The 26,616-nt window shown below is 49.4% G+C and overlaps 1 protein-coding gene across 1 annotated transcript in view; it reads right to left on the bottom strand.

Moving 5' to 3' along the window:
• Positions 1-26,616, bottom strand: part of LMF1 (lipase maturation factor 1) — a 133,017-nt gene that overhangs the window by 91,888 nt on the left and 14,513 nt on the right. The window contains exon 2 of the mRNA XM_088064362.1: positions 3,406-3,554. Coding sequence (XP_087920488.1) covers positions 3,406-3,554 — 149 coding nt within the window. The remainder of the gene's footprint in view (positions 1-3,405; positions 3,555-26,616) is intronic.

Here is a 26,616-nt window from a genome sequence, read left to right as displayed (position 1 = left end):
GTTGATGACAACCGAATTCTCACATTTCGGAGCTCGTGCTCCCACAAACGCCCTCATGAAGAAACAGAAACTCTGGTTTATGCTTTACTTTAACAATCCCTGACAACTTTCAGGGCACAAGGAGCTACTCCAGGCTTTCCCCAGGATGGTGCTGGCAACTCATCAGCTCCAGACCAGCCCTGGGCAGGAATTTGGGTCTCACCTGCAGCAGGAAACTCCTCCAAATGTGGAATGGGCTCCATGAAATTCTCATCAGGCCTTGCAGGAAAAGCCCAGGACTAACGTTTTGCTGAATGCCACAAGTTGTATTTGATGGAGAGCTCCTGAGCAAGGCTGCTGCCCAAAAATCCCCCAAAACAACCCCAAAATGAAGCAGAAACTCTTCCACCTGGGAGGAAAAGCCTCACCTTGGAAGCACAGGATGGGGATTCCACCAGAAGCTCCCCCAACAGCTCCAGGCAGAGCACTGGGCTTTGGGAATCCACAAGACTCAGGGAGATGCTGGCCCATGGAAGCACAGCTCCAGCCAATCCCTTTTTTGGGGATCAGGGGTTATTAAACTTTGGGAAAGGGGCTGCCAGGAGCCCCCTGAGCACCCCCAGCCTGCAGTGAGGGCTTGGAGAAGGGGCTGGCACCACCCCAAACCCATCCACCACCGATGGAAAACCAACTCTCCAAGGCTTGGAGAGCACAGAGAGTCCCCAGGCAGCTGCAGATGACAAACACTCAGTGCCACCAAGCCAAGGACCCTGCTGGCAGCGGGGCTGCTCCTCTTGGGAAGCCCCTGTGGTTTGGCTAACACGGAATTATCCGGATTGGAAGAGAGCTCCAGGACCATCCAGCACCCCTAAACCACATCCAATGTCTCAAACACTTCCATGGTGACTTCACCACCTCCCTGGGCAGCTCATTCCAACGCTGAACATCACTTCAGAGAGAACAAGAAATAATTCTGGTATTTAATCTGACCCTCCTGCTGCAAGTCGAGGCTGTTTCCTCTCACCCCTGCACCCGAGGGGCAGCAGAAAGCTCAGCACACACCTTCACCTCCCACCTCGTGACTCTGATGGCATCACAAACCCATCCCTTGCATCTCCCAAGCCTGGAGAAATCCGAGTGACAGAGAGTCACAAACAAAATGATGAAGCCATCAAACCACCGAGCTCTTCTGAGGGAAAGCAGCCCTGCAAATGTGTGTTTGCATCACTTAAAGCTAACGAGCTGCTGCCTCACACAAAGAGCCCCTATTCGGTGTTCCTGGGAAGCATCCCTCTTTACATCCTGCTCTAATGGGTGATTAGGAACATCAAACATATAGATTGAATCACGTAATTATGCCTTTTAAAAAGGCAGCAATATTTGAGCTCAGCCCAGCACTCGCTGCCAATCAAACCCCGGCAGCAGCGCCTGCCTGAGCTCCTCACCTCCCACCACAGCCGGGATTATCCCACTTCTCCCGTGCTGTGTCACCCCAAAACAAGCCCAGCCAGCTCCTGTGCACAATAAAACAAGGTCTGGACGTGATTTTTTGGGAGGAGGTTTAGCCAGAAAACAGCAAAACTCCCTAATGGTGAAATGGTTTGTGTTGGAAGAGACCCTAAAGATCATCTTGTTCCAACCTTCCCTCCAACATCCTCCTCCAAACCAGACCAGGCTTGTTCTGTGCAAAGTCCCAGGTTGTCAGAGCTCCACGTGGAAAAAGATCCCAAAAATGAGATGCTGAATGGAGGGAAAAGGGGCTGACAGGTGAAATCAGCCCCGTGGTTCAGGAAGTGACCATGGAAAACAGGAGAGCGCTGGGATGAGAACCTGGAGAGGCCACAGCACCTCGCCCATCCGAGGAACATCTCCAAAATGCTCCCCTAACACCCAGCACAAGGTGGTGAAAGCCCAGCTGCCTGCAGGGAACGCTGCTTGCCTGGAGGATTTCCCAAGGAAAGCCTGGCCTGGAGAATCCCGGGAGAACCGCGGGAAAGCCGAACTTCCTGCAGGAAACGCAACCACTGCCAATCCCACCCCTGGGAAAAACTCCTTCAGACCCGCTGCTGTACACGCCCAGCTCCTGGCCAGCTCAGGAGGAAACCAAAGATGCCCTGGGAGCAGGTGCACCTGCATTCCAGGAGGATCCTTCCCCTTCCCGCTGCCTGCCAGCGCCGTTCCCCCGGCCCAGGAGAAACCCTACGCGAGTTTGGGCCCCAAAGCATTAAAGATCCCATCAATCACTCGCCGGGGGGGGGTCCCCATTTAATGACCTTCCCATGTTTTCCTCTCCCGTGCCTGTTAGTGATACATCAGCGTCCCAGGCACACAGGGACACGTCTCTTCCCAAAAATATCAGGAGTTGTTGCTCTCCTGGTAAAGAGCAGTGCGGATAACGGGAACAGAGATGTTCGGGAAGCAGTTTTCCTTCACATCCAGCCTGTCCCATAATTCAGGATATATGAGACACATCAGCAGGAAAAAAGCTCGGGCAGATCCCAGTTTAGAAGGAAAGCAGGATGTAAATTGGTGATCAGGTCAATTTTTAAGGAAATCAGGGACGTTCTGCTACGCTCGGTGTCAATTCACTCAACAATCCGCGTCACAGCTGGGAACCACAGAATCCTGGGATCACTGAGCTTGGAAAAGATCTCCAAGATCATCATCCCATGGCCAATCCCGACATTGTCAACCAGAGCAGAGCCCCGAGTGCCACGTCCAGGCATTCCCTGAATCCAAAGGAGCAGCAAGATCCCGGATCCTCAGGGATGAAGGGCCTGTGCTGACACTTGGTTCAGATCCCGCTGGTGAAAAATGCCCCAAATAAAACCTTCTCCCTGAGATCCTTGAAACAATTCCAAGCCAAAAATTCCAGAAAACCCAACCACTCCTCCCACAGTGATGATGCTCAGCTTTGAAGTTTTGGGATGTTCTGGAACATCCAAGCAGAGGGAGCTGACAGGAGAACGCCCCGGCCACGCCTTGATTTTAACAGGGATGTGTCAGTTCCTGATGGATTCCCTTACAAGCTGCTTGGGAATTCCCTCTGGCAGCGGGACAGTTCTGCAGCAATTGTTGTTGTGGCAGAAAAGCAAAAATAACGGAGAAGAAATCTGGGGAAAGCTGGGAATTACCCACCAGATTCCAACATTCTGTTGGAAAAGCCACAAATGCCCAACTTCCATTTAATTCCTTTGGAAGAGGCACTCAAGTGCAGCACCAACACATCTACACACATCATTCCCTCCTGCTTCTCCTCCTCAAAACAAAACCAGGAGAGAGCTGAAGCATCCTGAGCTTTCCCTCAAAACTGGGAAAACTCCCAAACCAGCGGATCCTGAGGTGCTGGATTGGGATCCCAGCAATTCCCAGCTGCCACGGGACATTCCTGCTGCTGTCGCCTCCAGGAAGTGAATTCCCACTCACCGCTCCGAGCATGATCCTGAAAATCAGCCAGCGGAAGCTCCAGATGACAATGGTGGAAGGGGGAGAGCCCTGGGGCAGGCGGGACAGGGTCCAGAGCGGGCACAGGAATATTCCCAGGAATCCTGTCTCCAGGAGCTGTGATTCCCATCCTGCAGGGCCAACGAGAAGTGAAGAAGGAAATAATTACGGAAGTTATCATGGAATTAAATTTAAATGGAAGGACTGAAAAAAACAGCAACCCAAAACCACCTTGAAGCACCTCAAGGACCACCTTGAATGCTTTTTAAGGTTAATTTGGGGGAAATCAGGCACCAGCTGCCCTAAAACAGACATCCCACATCGGGGGGAGTCGGGGGGGTTGAAGCTTTGGGGTTGTGCTGTTCTTCTCCAAGCATAAAAGGGGAGATTTTATAAAAATTAATTATTTCTATGAAATTATTAATAGAAGAATAAAAAATGTGATTTCAGTGCCCTGGGAAGCAGCACGGGACAAGCAAGCAGCGCCACTGATTCCTCTGGTCGTGGATGGATCCAGCAGTGCCATGGACTGGGCTGGATTTTTACCAAAATGGGGCAGTTTCAGCTTCAAAAAATAGTGATTAAAATCCCATTAGGTCTCGCCAATGAGAAGCTTGGAATTTCAATCACAAAAAAAAAAATAAAATATAAAAATGGTAAAAATGGTACCAAAATGGTCCATTGGGTCAATTTTACCAATTGCTGGATTTTACACATCCCTGGATTTAACCAAATTACCCTGGACTGAGCTCAAAGCACAGCCTTGGGATCCCACCATGAATCCATTCCCATGCAAATCTGTATTTTGTATTTTCTCCTCCATCCCAGCCTATAAATATTGGAATGGTTATTCCTAGAGAGGCAGAACACATAGCTCTGTTTTGACAGGCAAAGTCCAACCCCCACCACCTCTGGAAACACCAATTTATCCCTGCCAAAACTAAATTGCTCCAGCTCTGTCCCACCTCCAATTATTCTGATTCTCAAGTATTTATATGTGACAGAATTGTACTCTGAAACCATTAAAAAAAAAAAAAGTGGCATGTTGGTGAGGAGAATTCCTGAAAATTCCTTGGTGGAGCCATTTAAGACATTGATATTCTCAGATACAGAAATTAAACCAAGCAGTGTTTGTGGCTCCTGTTCCTTCCCAAGGTTTCTCCGGGCACTTCACCAATTTAATCCAGAACAATTCCCTTCACCCAACCCAAAGAGGCAGGGAAACACATTCCAAACCCATTCCAAACCCATCCATCCCTTGGAACCCCCTGATCCCCCACCCCAAGATTTTTCCAGCCCCTGATTTGATGTTGTCACACAAGAAAAAACACTTTGAATTTGCTTTAAAATATTTCCAATAACAGTCGTGAAACCTTTTTTTTTTATTTATTTTCCATCTTAATGTGCGAAAACCCCTTAAATCAAAACAGAATTTTTAAAACTCAGGTTATTACACATCAAAGCCATTAAAAACTCCCCCTCCTCCCTCTGCACAGCCTGTGGTTCCCAGCACAGCCCCCCCACCCAGATGCCCAAATTAATGTTTCTGGGAGGAGAAGTAAGGAATATTGTCCCAAAAGCAGCTGCAGCAGGAAAGCACCCGCTCATCCCAAAAGTGAAAGGTTAATTGTGCCTGAACCCAGCTCCGGGGCTGACTGGCACCAAAAGGGTCGTAGATCTCCCTCATTCCTGCCGGCACAAGAATCCCACTGTTATCCCTGTTTTCATATGGTAATCACCACCCTGCCCTGCTGGGGATGGGTGTCGATCCAAACTCCTGCATCCCTGTGCATCCATTCCCGGGAGAGCAGCGCTGCCCTCGCCCAGCAGGGCACAGCAGCAGCTTTTCCTGCTTTATTTTTAACCCCAATTCCCAGGAAAGGGGCACAGAAGGATGCTGAGATCCCGCAGGATGATTCCCGCACGCCCCACGGCTCCAGGAGGATGCTCCCGGCATCCCAGCCAAGCGAATCCTTCCTGGCATGGCCTGGCCTCCCTGGACCACGAGTTCAGCCTTGCACCTGTTGCTTTTATCCCGAAGGGATGGCTTGGAATGCTGGCAGCAGGCGGCACAGCGGGACGGAGCTGTGCCGGGAAGGGGACGGCGGAGCACGGAGTAAACAGCAATGCCAGCTGCTGGGACAGAGCTCCGGCATTCCCGGCATCAGCCGGCCCCAAGCCGGGATTAACTGCAAGTGCAGCCCAGGATAAACCCGGCTCGCAGGCTGGGGCAGCAGTCTGGGCCTCAAAACTCGCCCAGTTTGGGGTTAAATCCTGCCCGGCCCTGGCTGCTCCCTGCTGAGGGCACACGTGGGGCTGTGCTCCTGCCTCAGGAGCCTCACAAGGTCCTGCTAAAAACAGGTCTAGGGGCAGGTAAGCTGGGAGAGGCTCTGATTTACTCACAACCCCCTTCCTGAGGGATGGAGTCTCTGCAGCTGCCTGTGTGGGATCAGTTTTCTGGGATACATCACCCATTGTGCTTCTTCCCATCCATCCATCCATCCATCCATCCATCCATCCATCCATCCATCCATCCATCATCCATCCATCCATCCATCCATCCATCCATCATCCATCCATCCATCCATCCATCATCCATCCATCCATCCATCCATCATCCATCCATCTATCCATCCATCCATCCATCCTCGGCCTGGACCTCTCCTGGCCAAAGCCCTCCCTTCTCCCCAAAGCTGTCTCCCCAAACCCTTCTCCATCCAGCACGGACTCATCCAGACTGTAATCCCTCATTCCTGGAAAAACGTTAAGCTTGCAGAAGACCTCCAAGATCCCTGAGCCCGCTCCTCTTCCAGGCTTCATCTCGTGCAAACAAAGTGCTGCTGGATGCTGCTCCACAGGCAGTGGAAACGCTGGGGCTGGTGGGATTATCCCAGGTGCTCCTGTGCCATGGTTTCCATAAAAATTCCAGCTCAGTCAGGAAGATTTGAGGATATGAACGTGTTGAACACCACAAGTGAATCCACAGCTCAGCAGAGGAGGGGGGAGCTGGGCTCCAGCTCACCCTCACTGGGTTGTAAGATGATACCAGGCCCAAGATTACCAAATCCATCAGCAGAACCTCCCGTTCCTCCCTGCTGACTCACACACAGTTGTTCACATCTGCCCTAAAAGCCTCAAACTCCAAATCCTTCGGATTCTTAGACAGGTCTGAGGCTGGAGCCACGTCCCTGCTGAGCTTTGGGCACTGTCACCTCTGGACACCATTCAGAGGGGTTTGCAGAGCCCAAACACACTGTGACACCTGAAGGGATCGGCCTGGCCACCCCACCTGGCAGGGGAGCCCTGAGGAGCAGCTGGCTCCTCACTGACCCTCCCAGATCATTCCCTCCAGGATTCCTCACTGACCCTCCGAGATCATTCCCTCCAGGATTCCTCACTGACCCTCCCAGATCATTCCCTCCAGGATTCCTCACTGACCCTCCCAGATCATTACCTCCAGGGTTTCTCCAGGGTTCCTCATGGACCCTCCCAGCTGATTCCCTCCAGGGTTTCTCTCCTGGTTTTTGCCCTCCTCTCGCTGCTATCAAGTGGGGGCGGTGATGAAGGTGAGGAAGGTGATGACTTAAGGTCCCTCCCAACCCAGGATCCCAATCCCATTCCAGGATTCCACGATGAGATGCGTTTGCAGTGCCAGGAGGCCAACACAGCCACATCCTCCTTGTGCCCCAAACTCCCTGGGAAGCACATCCCAAACCCTCCTCCAACTGCAACAACTCCCACCCCTGACATTTTGTAGGGCAGCAAAAAACGGACATGAAGGAGTCATCTCCATGACCTGGGGGGACTCAGAGAAGAAACTGGGATAGAGTCATGGAATGGTTTGGGTTGGAAAGGATCTTAAAGCCCATCCACTGCCACCTCCCACTGTGCCAGGCTGCTCCAACCCCTGTCCAACCTGGCTTTGGACACTGCCAGGGATGGAGCAGCCACATCTGGGGCTGTGGGATGGGAAGGCAGATATCGGCCATTGGGAGCATCCCAAAACCAATAAACCATTGAATGAAGTGAGCAGCGATCTCCTCCAGTAAAATTCCCCAATCCTGGAGTTTCGGGGGTGAAACCCATCCCATAAACAGCAGCAAACCCCATCAGGGCTCTCTCCAAGAGACAATTCCCATCCTCCGAGCCCCGACCAACACATCCTTATTCCCGGGCTCCATCCCGGGGCTCACTGATACTGCTGGGAACGAAAGGGTCACGTTGTTGACCCACCTGCTCCTGTTTTCCTCACTTGGATCTCGTCAAATTTCAGCAGCTGCAGGGCAGCACAAAGCCCCCCATTGTTATCTCTGGCGCAGCCGGAGAGGGAGCCACGGGCTGGGTTTTTTTGGGGGAAAAAAAAAAAAAAAAAATGGGAATAAAATCACCCGCCAACGGCGGCTGCGCCCGCCTCACACGCGCTCCGAGAGTTGGGGACGTGCTCGGGACGTGGTGTGGCAAAAGCCGTGGTTTGGGATTTTCCAGAGGTCTCTGCTGGAGCAGGGGAGGAGGAGGAACAGGGAGGATGTGCTGGAGGGGAGGAGGGAAGGGAAGAAGCAAACCCCAAACCTAAACACACTTTCCTTTATTCCTTTTAGGGTTTTCAAGTGTTTTGCCTCTTTCAAACGCTCAAACCCCTCATGCAATGTAGGGTTTGTAGCTCGACATCGAGTGATGTCCAGTTTTCATCTTTATTATTTGCCATAAATGAATTCACCATCCCAAGTTACCACAGCCTGGCCACGGCTACAGAGGAGTCAGCACAGTCCTTTCCCCCAATCTCCTCATCCCAAACCAGTTCGTGTCCTTGTGGGACCATCAGGGAGAAAGCAGTGAGGGAGGGAAGGGCTGAAACCCTTCAGAAGATAAAAGCTAGATCCAGGGATAGTGAATTTTCTTATTTTCTGTTTTTCTGACTCAAAACTCAGGTTTTTCTGACCTGGCCAAAATCAACCCTCATACCTGGCTATGCTAGAAAGAGCTCACGTAATTAATTCTCATTAATTCCCCTTCCTGAAACACGGGATAAGGTGAAACCAGCCGATTGTTTCTCTTTGTACAGAAACACCCACACGTCAAATTTACACGGAGCACGTCTGCACGGCACAGACAAATGCTGCTCCAACAGATCCAGATTTTCCAGCTCCCAGTGCAGCTGTCTCCCTATGGATATTGTGTGTCAGACAGCCCAGCAGCCAAGGGGAGGGAGATATCCAACCCAGACTGACTTTCCCGGGAATTAGACCTGCTCCGGAGCCTACCTCCCTGAAACCCAGCGTGGTTTGGTTTCAGCTCGAGCCTCAAAGCACCTGTTGGAAATATCTGAGTTGTGCTGCAGAACCAGGGATTTATCCCTGCTCCAGGCTTGGGATCACTCCTGGTTTGGGGGGTGGTGTTAAATCCCAAATGACGCTTTGGGATTGAACCTCTCCGGGCTCGGAGCACCCACAGCTTCCAGCTCCCATCCCAGGGGCCTGACAGCCCCAACTCCTGGAAATCCTGGAGCCTTTTGGGACAAACTCCCTGTGCTGTGCCCACGGATGTACAGGAGAGCGGGAACGGCCCCGGAGGCAGCGCCAGCCTCGGGCACAGCCAGCTCACATCGGGGCTGTTCCATGGAAACATCAATCCCAGAGCTGGATTTGCTCACATTTTAAAGGGTCGATTCCAAACCACCAAATCTTGATTTTAAAGCGTTCTCCTCCTCTTCCTGGCCAGTGGCTGGAGCTGGGGCAGGGAGGTTTGGGTGGGATACTGGGAGAAGGGCACTGCTCAGGCTCCCCAGGGCATGGGCACAGCCCCGAGGCTGCCAGAGCTCCAGGGATGCCCAGGTGGGATTTTGGGGCGGGACTGGATAATCCTTGTGGATCCTTCCATCCTTCAACAACTTCCTCAAAGGAAAGCAAAGCCCCAAACCATCCCTAAAAGGTCTGTGTCTGGACAACACTCATCCCCCAGCCAGCCAAAAACCCAGAAATGCCCCAAATCCTGCTCCTGCCAGCTCACCACAAACACCTCATTTATCTCCTGTGTGGAACATCGGTCCCACTCAAACCAGAACCACCCTCAGTTCCTTCATTTTGAGGTCACCCCCAAAAAACCCCCCCAGAATTCTGAGGAGCTCTGAGAAGCAGAGCTGGACCAAGACAGAGAAGGGATAAATGAGGAAGGATAAATGATTAAAAAAGGAAGAAATTGCCCATCAGATCTCTGAGGAGACGATGACGAGGAGCATTTATTGCTTCTCATTCAGCGGTGCCTCACTCCCAGAGCCCAGAACACAGGGACACCTCTCACAGATGGGCTCTTGAGGCTTTTCAGGGCTCTGAGAGAGTCAAAACTCTTCGCTGAAGCTCACAATTCTCTCTGGCACCACATCCTGGGCAGAGCTGGTAACCCCAGCCCTCCACCCCAACCCCAGGACACCACAAACCCAAGATCTGACCCAGCTTCCCGCAGCCAAACCCCATCTTCAAGCACCACCACTAAATATTTCCTATTTCTTGTTCACCAAAGTCTCCTCAGCCTGGGGATACCTCACATTTCTGCAGCCACCAGAAAAGTTCTGGCTGTTGTTGGAAGATTTGGGAGAACGTTAGCAGGAACTTTTGTTCTTAAAGTATAAACTACCCAGAAAAAAAAATAAAATTTAGCATAAAAACTTTTAAAAGCTTCCAAGTGCTCTCCAGGGTAGTCATTAGGAACTACTTAGGTAACAGGAGGGTGATAACAGGGAGTTAATGCAGCGTTAAATTAGCCCTCCTTCCATGCAGAACTTTAAGTGACAGAGGAATCAGTTGGGAGGATTTTTATTTTATTTTTTAAATAATGAAGTTAATGGATTTCCTGTTTTTAGCTCTGTGGGCGGCTGTCAATTTGAGGGATCTGTACATACTGGATTTAATTACTCTGTCTTCAAGGAAGGAAAATAAGTTCAACCCTGTTCCTGTGAACTCCAGGAGCTCTCCAGCTTGGCCTCAAGGTGAGGAGAAGGTGCCCACACTGGTCAGGGAGGGTGAGATATCCCTGGAGATGGGAAACAGCATTCTGTGAAATCCTCTTGTCCAGAGGATTTGTGGTTGCCCCATCCCGGGAAGCATCCAAGGCCAGGCTGGAGCACTCTGGGACAGTGGGAGGTGTTGGGTTTGGAACTGGATGGGCTTTAAGGTCCCTCCCAACCCAAACTGTTCCAGCATTCTCAACATCTCGACCATCCCTGAAAATCCTCACAGGGCCAATGGCCTGTGCCTCAAATCCCAGGGAGTGAGGGGAACAAGCCCCAGGAATGGCTCAGAGCATTCCCAGGGTTTCCCCAAATTTAGACAAAGCCAGCAGGGGTGAGGCTGGCCACAAAGAAAGGGGCAGAATCCCAGGATGATTTAAGCTGGAAAAGCCCTCCAAGGTCATTGAGTCCAACACCAGCTACTTCCCAACAAAACTGCATGTTTTCCCAAATTATGGGAGACAAGGATTCAACTCTGCTTTGAAACTAATGTTGGAAACAATTTCAATTAATGAGGCAACGCTTGAATCCAAGCCTCAGTGCAGGAGAACTCCACCCTTGCCAGTCACCCAGCCCAGTTCACCTTTCCTGATGGAAATCATGGAATGCCAGGATCATAAAAGTTGGGAAAGACCTTAAGGATCATCGAGTCCAAGCTGTGCCCGACGCCTACCTCATCCCCAGCCCAGAGCACCGAGTGCCACCTCCAGGAATTCCTTGGACACCTCCAGGGATGGGAACTCCAAACCTCCCTGGGCAGCCCCTGCCAAGGCCCAACCACCTTTTCCATGGGGAAATTCCTGCGGGACACACAGCCCACGTGTCCCACAGGGAAATGGGGAGGGCTGGGAGGGCCTGGCTGAGAAATGGGAGCAGTGACGCCACCACCTGCAGGTGATCGCAGCTACAAATCTGCTACAAATACATGAAACATTTAAAAGCCAAAATCCTGAGGCATCACTTCAGCACCACACCAGGACCCAGCAGCACGTTCCCGCTCATCCCACTGCGATTCCCAGCTTTTTGCACAACCTGCCACGCTCATTCCATCTGTTCCTCCCAACCAGGCCCCGTGCCATGTGCCCGAGGAGCTGAACTGCTCCAAACAGGTGTTTGCTGGGTGTTAAATCTTTCTTCTCTTCTGGCAGCTTCAGAGCCCGTGAGCAGCTGTTCCCCCTGATGCCCCAAGCTTTAGCTCTCATATTTTCCACATTCTGTTCTGCACTGGTGTGTAACTCTGAATTTCACATGAAGTGTCAGCAAGTTCTCCTCACGGCCCAGGCAGACACAACAATCCTTCTCCAGCCCCAGAACCAAGGACACCGTTGCATCCTCGGGCCCAAGAAGTGTTGGCAGCAGCGAATTGAGGAGAGCAGTCTGGGAGGATGGGACTGCATCACCTGCAGCTGGAATTGGACATCAACCCCGATGTGGAAATGGACCAGAACTTATAAAAGTGTGAGAACTCGTGAGCCCTCATCCATCCTGGGTGTAGCCTCAGCCAGGCTCTTGTAGTGCCCAAGGTGCATCCTTTAAAGGCCTTTTTAATAATTATCTATTTTATTTATTTAACTCTGTCCACCCTCTGTTCCAGGAGCCTCTTTGAGCATCACCCTGATCCCAGCCGCTCTCCTCCCCATCCCACACTGCCATTCCCAGCTCACACACTTCAGGCAGTAACAAATTAAACCCAACACCATGAAAGCACCTGGCAAGGGCTTCTGCCAGCACACAGCGAGCCAGCCTCAAAATAAAATGCAAATTAAACAAATTTCTCCTGCTGAGTCACGTGAGGCCCCCACTGCCCTGCAGAGATCCAGTTTTAGCCTCGTGTGAGCACAAGTTTCACCCTGAGCGTTTGCAGGAGATAAATCCAGGCCAGGGGATGATTTTCCTCATGGATTTGAAGTGAATCTCTCATGGAATATCAGCTCTCCCTCCCTGATTTTTTATTTTTTCCTGAATGGTGCTTTTAAAGCACAGCTTGTATACGGAGTAAAAACTGATTACTGGATAATTGATTAACCTCGAGGCAGAGATCCCTGAGCAGCACCCAACAGGAGGGACACCAGAGGTGGAATCTGAAAGGTCTGAGAATTGTGGAATTTTTCAGGTTGGAAAAGATCTCTTAAATCATCAAGTGCAATGATCCAGCCAGAGCCACCAAATGAGAAGCAAAATCCTTAATTATATGTGTTGGGGATGCAATGACCAGAGACCATGACAAAACTTTAGAAATATCATCTAAATATGATTTTTCCTCATTCTAAAAGGGGATTTGCTCTGTCCACGCTCAAGGATTACAATTAAATAGGAATATTTAAATAAATAATAAATAGATATTTCCAGGTCCTTTTGGACATCCCTCCTTCCCAACAAAAGCAAAAAAAGGAGTCTCCATTCAGCCCCATCCCTCATGGAAATCAATGAGCTCCAGGGAAGCTTTGGGGCTGGAAATCAGGGCTGCTTTCATCCAGGCCTTTTGCAACACCATGAGCTCAGAGGTGACCAAAGTGACCCCAACACCCACAGCTTGAACCTCCAGGAACCTCCAGCAACAAAGGAAGGGGGAGCAAGAGGGAGGAGACCAAATGTGGATCTCAGGAAATCAAAAAGCCGCTTTCAAAAGCTGATTTTAAAGAGATCTGAGGAGGTGGAGGAGGAAGCAGCAGCTTTTCGGTGATTATGGGACAAATGGCAAAAAGTCAGCTGGGTTAGGAAGTTTTTTTCTCTCCCTGCACAGTGCAAAGAGGAGAAAAACACGAAGAGAAAACACAGAGAAAAACACAAAGCAGAAATGCTGATGGTCAGAAACCCGAGTTATGGGCCAAGGCAGAAAATCTCCCTGGTGAAATCCTAAAAAATAAAAAAAGAACCAGTTCAGCCATTGTTTCATAAATTAACACAGAGTGCAGTGAGAATTCCACCTCAGAGGGTCCTGGGATGGTTTTGGTGGGAAGCGACTTTCAAGATCAGCTCGTTCCACCCCCTTTCCATGGGCAGGGACACCTTCCTCCATCCCAGGCTTCTCCAAGCCCTGTCCAGCCTGGCCTTGGGCATTCCCAGGGATCCAGGGGCAGCCCCAGCTTCTCTGGGAATCAGTGCCAGGGCCTGTCCAGCCTCATTGCCACAGCTCCTGGAGAAAATCACAAAATCCAGCAAAAAATCCACACAGGGCAGCTCCAAAGATCCCCACAGCAAACACCACGGAGCCTTCTCGGTACAGAGAGCAGGGGAGCAGAAAAGCAGCGTGTTTTACCCCAAATATTCCCATTCCCTGAGTCCTGGGAGGATCCACGATAACACAACCTCAGAGTTCCCCGTGCTGCCGGCAGCCTGGGTGGTGGCTTTGCCACGTGAGTGACACCACGGCCGCTCGTGAGCGCGTTCCCAACACGTATAATTAAGGATTTTTGCTTCTCATTTGAAGCAGCAGCTTTTTACATTTCGCTGGAAACCGCTGGAATCAACCACATGAAAACAACAATCAGCCAGGGCAGTGACAAGTGATATTAAACAGCTCCTCACAGATGTCCCAGCACCACAAAAGTTGTTCGCCCTGTAAGGAATCCAAATGACTTCAGTGCCTAAAATGAACCAGATGAATGATTTCAGTCCTCACTCTGCACTTATTAAATCAGGCTGAAAATCCTACAGTGCTTTGGGGTAGGAGGGACCGTCGAGATCATCGTGTACATACACCCACAACAGAAGGATCCAGCAAAAAAAAACCAAAAACAACCATTTTTTTGAGTGTTCAGCACCACAAAACCAACCTGGAATTGTAAAACTGTAAAAAGCAGGTATAGCTCAGGGGTTTTCCAGACAAATAATCATCCACACCCGAAAACCTGGGAAAAGATCCTGCCACTGCTTTAATCCTGCAGTTCCAAGTGGATGGCAGCAGCTCTTGCTCCAAGAATGAATTCAATTTCTCGACAGAAATCACTGCCCAGGCTTTGATGCAAACGTTCAATCATTGATGGGGAACTTGTCAGGGAAGCTGGGGGCTGGAATTCCCTAACTGGAACCATGTGGGAAGGCAGCTGGAACACCAGCACTGCTTATCCTGGTGATTTATCAACCACCTGAGGCCACGTGTGGCACCCCAGTGACACCCTGGCTGCAACAGGAGGGAGAAATGTTCTGGTTAAAAATCATCTGAAACGAGAAAAGGGAACCAAATCCAAATGGAAAATAGTTGTTATTTGTTAAAATAATTATTAACCAGCCAGTTTTTAAATGCTGTTGGGTTTTATGCACAAAAATACTCTTCTTTTACAGAATCACAATGATTTGGGCTGGAAGGGACCTTAAAAATGATCTAATTCCAAATTCTCAGCTGGGCCAGAAAAAGATTTAAGAGATCACAACCCTTTATAAAGTGAGAGTCTCCCACTCTCAGTGACCACATAAGCACAGATATTAAAGATAAATTATTTTCTGAAGTATCTAAAAAATGTGGAAATAAAGAAAGCACAGCAAAGCTTCCCAAAGGAGGGAAAACTGCATTTCCAAAGAGCCCAGATCCTCTTCCTGATGCAGAGAGGGGAGCTTTCAGCATCTGTGGCATCCCAGGACTCAAAAATGAACTCAAAACGCTTCAAGACATTCCTGTAGAGGATAATTTTCCAAGGAGAAAGTGCTGACCCTTAAAGAGCAGCACGTGTTGGGAGCTGCTTTAATCTCACTTTACTTTCAAACCTCACCGAGGAGAAGTTCAAAATGCTGTTTGTAACTGAGTCAGAGCTAAAAGGCATTCAATAAAAACCTCCACCGATTTCTTCTGGCCATAAATCCAAAAGGTAAAGATTGTGCAACACCGGTCCTTCATATTTAATAATAACAAACAGATGGGAAAATATTCTAATAAATTATTTGAACTGTCCAAGCTGTGTGCCAGAAAGTCCTGGCTAAATTCCCCTGCTCAAGCATCTCTGGAGCATTTTCCCTGCAGACCTCTGAGCGCTCCCTGTTCCTGGAGGGGGAAATATCAGCATCCTGTGACTTTCTTTTAAAATAAATTTAAAAAGACATGAAATCATCACTGGAACTATGTCCTAGGGCTGACACAACCCAGCCCAACACGAGGAAGGGTTTTCCATGACAGAGAAAGAGCTACAGCAGGGATCAAACACCCAGGAGCCCATGGAAAACCCCCAGGGATGGGATTTATCCCTGCTCCAGGCTCGGGATCACTCCTGGTTTGGGGGGTGGTGTTAAATCCCAAATGACGCTTTGGGATCGAACCTCTCCGGGCTCGGAGCACCCACAGCTTCCAGCTCCCATCCCAGGGGCCTGACAGCCCCAACTCCTGGAAATCCTGGAGCCTTTTGGGACAAACTCCCTGTGCTGTGCCCACGGATGTGCAGGAGAGCGGGAACGGCCCCGGAGGCAGCGCCAGCCTCGGGCACAGCCAGCTCACATCGGGGCTGTTCCATGGAAACATCAATCCCAGAGCTGGATTTGCTCACATTAAAGGGTCGATTCCAAACCACCAAATCTTGACTTTAAAGTGTTCTCCTCCTCTCCCTGGCCACTGTCTGAAAAGCTGAACGAGCCAGGAGAATGTTGTTAGGAATGTTATTAGGAATATTAATAAGCCATGCAAATGAGAATGGAAAATATCTGTATTGCATGTTGTGATAAAGGGGGTGAAAAGTGGGATTTTAAAGCTTAGCAGAGGACAGATGGGAAGAGCTACAGCTCTGCATTATCCCCTCAGACACCTCCCTGGCATTCCCTTCCCATCCCTCTGGGAATTTCTGTCTCTCCAGGCCGTGCTTTCCCCTGGCTGGGACATCCAGCACAGCTGGGCAAATCCAAGTGCGCTGATGCTGCCCCAGATTTCCACCTGGGATTTCCCCCGGTGCATTAAATGGAACAGAAAGGTCCTGGCAGTGTTTGTCCTGGTCACAACGGGTGACAAAGGGATGTGCCCTCACTCTGGCAGACAACACACGGCTTCTCCCTTCCAAAATATTCCCTCAGGAACCCAAAACAAGGGACAAAAACATTTCCCTGCAGGTTTCTGCCCCTCATCCTTCACCTTCTTCATCCTTCTTCTCCCCCTGAGGATCCTTTCACACCTCCTCCCCCTCTAAGTGACCACATAAGCAGAGATTTTGCAGATAAATTCTTTTTGAAGTATCTAAAAATGTGGAAATAAAGGGAAGAGAGAACAGCAAAAGCTCCATGTTTCTTGTGGCTCCTCCAGAGGACCAAAATTAAGTGACTCTGGAGCCTTCTCTCCTATGTTCTGGTTAAAAATCATCTGAAAGGAGAAAAGGGAACCAAATCCAAATGGAAAATAGCTGTTATTTGTTAAAACAATTATTAACCAGCCAGTTTTTAAATGCTGTTGGGTTTTATGCACAAAAATACTCTTCTTTTACAGAATCACAATGCTTTGGGCTGGAAGGAATCTTAGGACAGGTAATTTTGGGATCATAAATCCCAAAATTTATGCATCCCTTATAAAAAGAACAGGAAAACAGCAGAGTTGCCGTAAAAGCAGCGACTGCTGCAGGTCTGGGCACGGGAGCTGAGGTGCAGCAGAGATTTCAGCGCCGGAATTTGAAATCCTGACACTTATCTGCTCGGAGTAACAGCAAATATGTACCTTGGCTCCTTCCAGCTTCCCAGGGACGGCTGGGAAGAGGATGGCTTAACGCTGCGGTTTCACCCGGCTCGGGGATGGGAAAAAAAAGCCCATGAGAAAATGATTTCTCTGGGCTTAAAGTAAATAAATGAATCCCCATCTCTCGAGGAGTTTCAGGGATGCAGTGAGGGGGTGGCCAGAAATATTTGGCTAGGTAGCATTGCCCTGAAATCAGGAATGAGAACATGAGTCTGGGACACCCCAGGGCCGGGGGAATATTTCAGGAAATCGAGGCAGCCCACACAGGGCTCAGCAGGAAGCAGACTTGTGTGCAAAGATGCCACAGATGACAGAAAAGCACAACAAGATTCCGACTCCCAGGAAATTCCTGTGCACAGACAAACGTTGGGGACAGCAGGAGAAGTGGCAGCTCCATTCCTGAGCTCTCTGAGGTTTTTGGGACACGGCTCAAGCACGGCACCCACTTTCTGCTCTTTTCCTTCAGCTTTTGCACATTTGATCTTGGACTGATTTAACCCCAAATCAGGAGTTCAGAAGGTGCAGTGAAACCCCATGAAACCCCTTCCAACCCTGATTTTTAATGATGCTCAGTCATTCTTGAGCTCCTGCTCCCATTTACAGGGAGGAGAGGCAGGGAAATACAGAAAATCCGGTTGCTAAGACATTCCTCACATGCACAAACTCACTAAAACCACACAATTTCTGTCCAAATTTGTATTTACCTCTCAACTACGACGTGTTTTCTTCCTAATTTAAAGACTGTAAGGCAAAAAACACCACGGCATCAATTCCAAAAACCCTGACTTGCCTTTTGTTGACCCAGAAATCTGCTCAGCCCCAGCGCATTCCCACAAATAATTCCAAGGACACAACGTTTTTGGCCAAAGGAACTTCAAGAAGAAATCCACAAACAGCTCCATTCATGGACTTTGTTCCCTGCTCCGGGCAGATCAAGGAGTCTGGATTTAGAGGAAGATCAAACTTGACCTCTGGCTCTCACTTCCACCAGTTTTGATGCATGGAGGGAACACAGAAAATGTAATAAAACTCAAAGTCGAGGCTTGTGAAGAATCCCAGAGAATTCCAAAAGGGGCTCTGCCAGCATAAATACAATTAAACAATTTAACCTTCAGCAGCATCGAGTTGTCAAATAAATATCTCTTAAGAAGACAACTTAAAAGAAGGGAAAAAAAGCCAATCCCACAGTATTCCTTCTCCTTCCAGCAGGAAAAAAGGGCTAAGAATAGATAAGAACACAGGATAAATGTCCTGGGAAAAAAAACTTAATTTTATTGCTCAAACCAATGGATTTTTAATCCATGGCCAAAAGAAAGTACCAGATAGGAATGGGCAGGAAAATGGGTTTTTTTTTTTCCATTTTGCAATGCTGTGGCTGCTTCCAGCTGGGATCCTGCAGGGAGATGGAGAAGGTGCTCCAGTCCAAGAGCTTTTTTAAGCCTCTCACTGATTAATAAAAGACAAAAAATCGAGTCCATTTAACCTGACCCAAAGTTCTTCTCTGCTCGTCAAACGTTCCTGATGGAAAGCAATCAAAATCCACGGACTTCCACCCAAACCTCCACACCCCAGATCAATGAAAAGGATGGAGAATATCCCTAGAGTTGGATTCCTTAAAGAGGGTCCACCCTTCCTCAGAGCTCCCCACACAACTTCCAGCTGCCCCCAGATGTCCAGTGCCAAGATCCCAAGCCTGTAATTGATAATTCTTCCGTAGAAGAACACCCACCAGGGCTCGTCATTCCCAGGAAAAAAATGGAGCTCCAAAAACTCCATAGGAAGAGCTGGAATCATCCTCACAAATCACTGCCAGAAAACTTTGATGGGATGTAGATCAGGGCACGGAATGGGAACGAGCCGCAGAGAAATCAAATGTTGGAAATGACAGTGGATAATGGGAAAGAAAAACTCCAGCAGCTCCTTGGATGCCCTTTGGTTTCTTGGGATTGTCCAGGGGTTCCTCTGTGCCTCAAGGTTTATTTAACTTCAGGAAAATACAAAACTAAAAATCAAACTTCTTCCCCCGTGCCAGACCTGAACTTTGGATGGAAGCAAGCCTTGAAGGCAGCTCTGCCCAACTCTCATCCTCCCTCCATCAAAAGCCTGGAGGGAATTTAGACAGCTCCATGCTGGGAACTGGGCCTGGGGGAGCCAGCACTGATCCATTGTTTTCACTGGAGCCTCCCCAGCTCGTCTTTCTCACTAAAAATCGGGAGAAAACCTTCCTATCTCCCACTTTTGAGGTGGATTCTGCTTTTAGGTGGGTTCTGGGCTCACAAAACATTCCCTGGAGCTGACTGTTCCCAGGTGAAGCCAAGCAGGTGGATTTTCCCTGGAGTTTGGGACAGCTGGCAAACACTGCAGGGATAAAACGTGCCAAAATCACTTGGCTTCTCGAGATCCTTCAAGCACAGAGGTTTAAAATCCAGCAGAACTCCATAAATCAGGTGGAGACCAGGTTGGGCAGGGCTTGGAGCAACCTGGGATAGTGGAAGGTGTCCCTGTGCATGGAACAAGATGAGCTTTGAGGTCCCTTCCAACCCAAACCATTCCACAATTCCATAAAACAAAGCCAACGTCCTCCGCAGCTGCTGTAACGCCTGCCAAAAATCCTCTTTAAAACGCTTGTCTGGGTTTGTTGTTTTCTTTTAAAAACAAAAATAGAGCAAAAGGCTGAAAATAATCCCACAATACAAAACTTCCAGGAGCACTTTGTGTGGGTATTGCAGGTCAGCCTCGCTGAGGGACTTTGCTCTGGTTTTCCAGAGGGAAAACTCATCCTTTGTAACAAAACGGGAACAACCAAAAGAGGGAGAAGCAACTCCCAGGAGATTTGTGACCACAACTGCAGCAGGTTCAGAGAGGTCCCAAATCCCTGATTTTCTTTTCCAAACCCTTCTGTGCCACAGGACAAAGGGAGAACCCTGCAGGTGACACCAGCCGTGCCACACCTCCCATCCCTGCTCCCAGCACAGGTGGGGCTCATCCTGAAGGATGCACAAAATTGGGATTGGATCGCTGGGGTCATCAAAATTCCCACTCCCTGAAGGAGTGGGGGAATTATCACCCCCTCCCAGCCACATTCCAGCTGGGGAATTCCATGGGATCTCCTCAAAGCCTAAAGAAGCGGGTGCTGTGTCCCACCCTGAGCACTGTCACACGATATGAACTTCAGCCCAAAGTGGTGGCAGCATTTTGGTGCCGGCCAGCACTTCCCCAGTTTATAGTGAACTTGGAACGAGCCTTTCTTGGTTAAAAAAAAAATTAAAAATCCCCTTTTTAGCACAGAAGGAGAAATCAGCCCAAGCTGGGATGTTTGGACATCAAACCCTCCTCAAAGCGTGAGCTGCAGTTCAGATCCACCTCGCTGGGAAAAGGCTGCTGGAAGATTTTAATATTTTTTAAAGAACTGAGCTGGAAGTTCCCACATTCCCAGGCCTGTTCCTGCTCTTGCTCAGAAGGAGAAGTGGGAAGAGGCCGTGGGTTTAACGGGAGGCTTCACACAAATCCAGGGTAAGCTCGGGAGAGATAACGGAGAGGCTCCTGCAAGGTAAGAGCAAGTGCTGGCTTGGTAAGAAGAGCTCAGGGCCAGGATCAAACTCTACAGGTGAACCTGGGAACAGGTTCAGTCTTACACACCAAGGCCAATTACAGCTAATTAAACTAATTGCCCTTCTCCTAGTGTAGAATCATCAATGGTTTGGGTTGAAGGGATCTTAGAGCCCATCCAGTTCCAATCCCAACACTCTCCACTATCCCAGGGTGTTCCAGCCTGGCCTTGGACACTTCCAGGGATCCAGGGGCAGCTACAGCTTCTCTGGGAAAGCCATTCCAACCCCTTCCCACCCTCACAGGGAGGAATTCCTTCCCAATATTCCACCTATCCCTGCCCTCTGGCAGTTTAAGAGCTCTGCCCTTTATCCTCTCACAATCCATCCATACAAAAAGTGCCCTTCCCTGTTTTTTAACCCAGTCCAAACTGGGAGATAATTCCCCCAGCCACATCTAACACCAGGTATTTCCCATCTAACTGCAGGCCACATCTTCCCAAATGATGGGAGACCAGGATCCAACTCTCAGCTTTGAAACAAACACCGGAGACAATTCCAATTAATGGAGCAACGCTTCAATCTGAGAGCCTTAACGAAGGAGATCCCCACTCTTGCCAGTCACCCAGTCCAATTCACCTTTTCTGATGGAAATCATCAGAATGCCAGGATCATAAAGGTTGGGAAAGACATCCGAGTCCATTTTTAGAGCAAGATCACAAAATCCCAGAATCTCTGAGGCTGGGAAAGGAGGATTCCCTCCAGGATCATCGAGTCCAAGCTGTGCCCAATGCCCACCTCATCCCCAGCCCAGAGCTCTGAGTGCCACCTCCAGGAATTCCTTGGACACCTCCAGGGATGGGGACTCCAAACCTCCCTTGGGCAGCCCCTTCCAAGGCCCAACCACCCTTTCCACGGGTAAATTCTTCCCTAATTTCTCCCAAGAACGAAACCCCTGCCTGCAAAAGGCATTTTTGTTTGTTTCCTTTTTCTCAAGGCCGGGCCAAAAGTCGGTCACAAGAGCTGTGCAGAAACAATTTGCTTAGGGAAAGGTTTTCCCAGTTTCTGCAAGGCCAGCGTTCCCATTCCACCCACTTACATTCCTGGATTAAGGGAAAATAAAATCACATCCGCAGGCCGGTCAGCAGTGACACAGGTCGAGATGCAGGAACACGGCAAAGGGCTGGAAGAAAAATTCCACGCATGGAAAGCTCTTTTGGAGAAGTTCTGCACTCCTTCCAGCCCCACCATTTCCATCAGGCCTCGTTAAGGAGTATTTTATCCCTTCAGCTCATTTGCATAATTGCTGCAATCAAAGGCACTACTTTACAGTAATAACTTTAATGGCAGATTTTTCCTTAAACATTCTTTTTTTAAACGCACCGAGGTCAGTGCATCCATGTGCCAGGAGAAATGCAGGCAGGAGGTGACACTCAGGGAATGCTGGGTGCGGAGAGCGACCAGCTGCTTTTTGTTTTGGGATTATTTCTGCTTTATCATGCTCAAGGTACATCCCAGAACTGAAATGTTTGTCCATTAAACAGGAGCCTGGTTAGTATCTTGGCAATTTCCTGCTTTTTTTTCCCCATTAATTTTGCTACAGTTGTCTTACTAGGAGGGAATCTGGATTAATTTTGCTACAATTGTCTTATTAGGAGGGAATCTGGCTCGTTTCCAGGCTAGCACCAGGTTTTGGAAGGGAGAGCCCAAATCTCAACCTCTGGTTTGGCTTTACAGAACCCTGGGATGGTTTGGGTTGAAATGGACCTTAAAGCCCATCCCATTCCAACCCCTGCCATGGGCAGGGCCACCTTTCCCTGGAGGTTTTCCCTGAGAAGTTGGAGCTCTGGCCTGTATCCCTCAAATCCACGGAGATAAGAACTTGTGAGATAACATCTCCAAGGCTTCAGCAGCCTTGGAAGGTTTATTTAGAAGACAGGCAAGAACCACTGGCCTAATTTTTAATTTCAAACACAAAGAAAACAAGCTGAGATCCAACTGGAAGTCCACAGCAGAAGCCAGCTGGGATTTCTACCCTGCAGCGACTCCAAGGTCTGCATCCTCCAGAAAACCCAATTCCACCCCAAACCCCGCCAGTTCCACCAGCACATCCCCATCTCCACCACGCTGGGATGTTCCTCATGGAAAGCTTCCCCAGGACCACGGGAGCTGGCTCCACATCCCAAGATTTGGGGGAACACTTCCCCTAATTGAGGATCCCGAAGGAGCGGGGCCGGAGCGAAGGCCCCGCCACCCTTTCATGCAGGCCTAACAACATCAAACCCAAACACCGAGGCCGGGCAGGGAAGCAGACAAGCCATAAATTAAAGCAGAGGATATGAATTCCACGCAGGCTGCAGTGTTGGGGTTAACGTGGGTCTGGAAGCAGTTTAGGGAAAACCTGGAGTGGCTGAGGGCCAGCTCTGAGCCGAGCTGCTCCGGCCTAATCGTTTCCTTCAGGCAGGCTACTCCAGCTCACTAATAGGTTTTAATAAAAACTTCCAATTGGGCCAGTAAACCCCTCATTAAGCTGTTTTTAAAGCATGAATTTAAGAGGGCCGGGGGTAAAAGGTCAGGGGGAGTTTTTAATTCAGACCGGCTGGCAAAAGGTGCTGTTGTGATTGAAAACACCAGAGTTCAAGTGTCCAGGGCCACATAAACATCCGACTCTGTCACTAGACCTGCTTAAGTGACAGCTTGAAAAATAGATTTAATAAGACAGAGAGAAAAGTTTCCCACTCTTACACCAGCAATAGGAACAGCAGATCCCAATATTAGGCAGGAATGGGAATGGTTGGGAAGCAGCTCCAGCCCTCCCATCCCGATGTGGGGGGATGAATAAAGAGCAGCCCGTGGCCAGCAGGGTGTCCCACCATTCCCAGGGGTTCTGGGATACTGGGATGCAGGCTCTGCTGCTGGGAAGGGAGCAAAGTTCTCTGGGAATCCCACGGAGCAGCCCAGCCCCACGTCCTGCTCTCCCCAGTGACCACTGCCATGGGATGCCAGCACGGGAATCCTGTGCTGTCACGTGGAACATCACAGAATCCCACATTGCTCCGGGCTGGAAGGGACCTTTGGGTTGGTCCAGCTCCACCCCCTGCCATGGGAAGTCTCCCACTATCCCAGCTCTACTCCAACCTGGCCTTGGACTCTTCCAGGGATGGAGCAGCCACAGCTTCTCTGCCAGGGAATTCTCTTGGGCAGCCTCTCCCAGTGCAGAGGGGTCTGCAGGAATCTCCAGCTTAGCTCTGAGCTTAAGCCAAGCTTTGGACCTGCACCAGTGAAGTTTAAGCTCAGTTGTTTAATTTTCCTCTCATTTTCCTCCATGACCACAGAGCTGCTCTCCAGACCGGTGCAGCTAAAGGAAAACTTCCCCCCTTTCCCTGGGAACACTCACAGAGCAGAAATATCTTCTCCATCTCACCCAGAACCTCAGCTGTGCACTCCAACATTTAATTTTATGTCAATGCACATCTAAAATTCGAGATCCCTGAAGACCTTTTAAAAGAAAATCCTCCTTGGAACAATTTGCATTGAAGCAAAGAGCGAGGATTTAACAAGTGATGGAGAATTACAAATACTCGGCTCTCAACTTTTTATTCCACTTCTAATCAAAACACACTTCAGCTCAAATTCTGAGCTAATAGATGCAATATCAAATTGGGGGGCATTTTGGGTAGGAACTCAGTTATTTGCTCATTCCATGTTTACAGATAACAGAAAAAAAAACCTCTGGAGTTTGTCCAGGAATTGTCTTCTCTCCACACCAAAATTAACAAGGAAGTTTACTGGGAGAGGTGGGGGGAGGAAAAAAACAACAACAAAAAAAGCTTTTGCTTTTAAAATGTGCTTCTAATTCTGGCCTGCAAGGAGTGCAGAAGCCAGGCTCTCTGGAATGATCCCTAAGGAAACATTTGCTTTGGCTCCAAACAGGACACTTTGGAGCATCAGGAGTCAAAGAGGATCAGCTGCTCCTCCATCCTTTCTGTTTAATGATCCCATTGATGGCCACGAGGGCAGCAGATGCATTCCTGCCTTTCCTGCCTGCTCCTTGCTGGGATCCGATAACCACTGGGATAATTCGGGATCTCTCTGGACAGTGACCTCATTTTCCCTGGACTTTCACTCAACACAAATCCACTCAAACTCACTCCATCCTTGCAGTTTTCCTGCTTTTAACTCCCCAGTGCCACCTTTTTTTGACCAAGCAGGATTCAGGACCCTCAAAGTCTCTTCTGAATATCTGGGGCTCCTCAAAAGCAGCAGGCAGAGCAGAAAAACAGAGGAAAAGAAAGCCTGGAAAAGAGCAGCACCTTTCCCAAGCCTCTGCTAGAGCAGGGATAATAAATCCCTACACGGAATCAGATTTCCACTGGGGGAATAAAAGGAGTCCTGGAAGGCAGAAGCTTCCCCAGGAGCTCCTCCTGCTCCAGGAGAGAACCCAGGGTGAGGAACAGCAAAGGTGGCACCACCATAGACCTGGTGGGGCAGTTCTGGTCTCATTCCAAGTCAGGAGAACACAGCTCCTGAATTTTCAGGAAGGAGAAAGCAGCAAGGAAAGGGGAAGGCAGAGCTGAGCCAGGCCAGGCCACCTGGAAAGGGGCTCCAGCAGGGAGAACGTGAGGGAAAGGCCTTGGAACAGCCAAGCTCGAGGAGGAGATTTCGGCTGAGGATGGAGAAGCCAGGAAAGCTCTGGAGGAGCAGCCTGGTGAAGGCAGGCAGCACACCCAGCCATCCCAAAAATCCAGCCAGGAAGCCTCACCCAAAAATAAGGAGGAAAAGCGGCCCTGGATCTGGATCTGTGCCCGCCCACAGGGAAGGACCCAGGTGCCACCACCCCTGCACCGAGGGCACCACGCTGGGTCCAAAGCCAGCTTTACCTCACAACAACAATAAACTAAGCCTAAAGTGATCCCAGCTTGGCTGATTCCAGAGCAGCACAAGCCCTGGCTGATGCCCACTCCAGGATCTGCATCCCAGAGCAGCTCCTCAGCTTCCAGGGATACACAGCCCAGCCTGGTGCTCCACATTCCTGATTCCCAGCTCGTTCCTTCCAGCACTTTTAATCGCTTTTCCCTGCCAGGACTAAGAGCAAAAAGCAAAACCTGTGGCAATACCAGCTGATCCCACAGCTTGTTGTTATTTCCAGGCTCTGGAGCTCTTTAAAATCCACAGGGACAGCCGGGAGTTTGAATAGAGGCTACCAAAACCCATCCTGAGATGGAGCAAAAAAAAAAAAACCTCCCCACTTCCTGGAGGGGGATAGGAAACAGTCAGCACTTACAAAGAACTCTCCAGGAATTTTTGTTTTTTAAGGATCTTGCTTTGAAGTGGATGCTCCCAAAGAATGAGGCTTCCAGAGCTCAGCAATATTTAATGTACTGCCCCAGCAATGGATGACAATGTTGTTGTTTCAGCTATATTATAACAAAAATATTGTGGTTTTCCTGTACTCTAACAAAAGGAACTGGAGATTTACATCTCCTTCATCTCATTCCGAAGGAGCCCTCACGCCAAAAACGGGGAAGGGAGAGACCCCACTGCGTACAAAGGGCTCCTTGGAGAGGGATCTCCACTTGGGACACAAGGAAAGGCCAAAAAAATACGAACCACCACTTGAAAAGCAAAAAAAAAAATAACCCAACAATTTTTTGTCACCCATCAGCGACACATCCAGAGGATGAGCAGCTCCAGTCCAGTCCTCGGGGTTTGTGTTGTCCTGGATTAAATGATTAATTATTTAATGATTAAATATCCACATCTAACAGGAAGGAATTTTCTGGAAGGTTTTATGGATCAGAATGGAAAATTTTCCACTTGAAGAAGCTCAGCATTCCCAGAAACCCTCAGACAGTTGAGAGCACCAGCTTGAATTCCAGAACAATCCATCGGAAATGAGGAGACGGCTGCAATTCCCAGAAGGAAAAGGGATCGTAGGGATTTAGGGATCGACACCAGTGGAACAGAACCATTCCTTTCTGAATAACCAGATTCCATCTGGG

This window comes from Pseudopodoces humilis, chromosome 18, assembly GCF_049639895.1.
Source record: "Pseudopodoces humilis isolate 2021_Gansu_Grassland_sample_001 chromosome 18, ASM4963989v1, whole genome shotgun sequence".
In the NCBI taxonomy this organism is placed as follows: domain Eukaryota; kingdom Metazoa; phylum Chordata; class Aves; order Passeriformes; family Paridae; genus Pseudopodoces; species Pseudopodoces humilis.
This window is presented reverse-complemented; position numbering and strand designations above follow the sequence as displayed.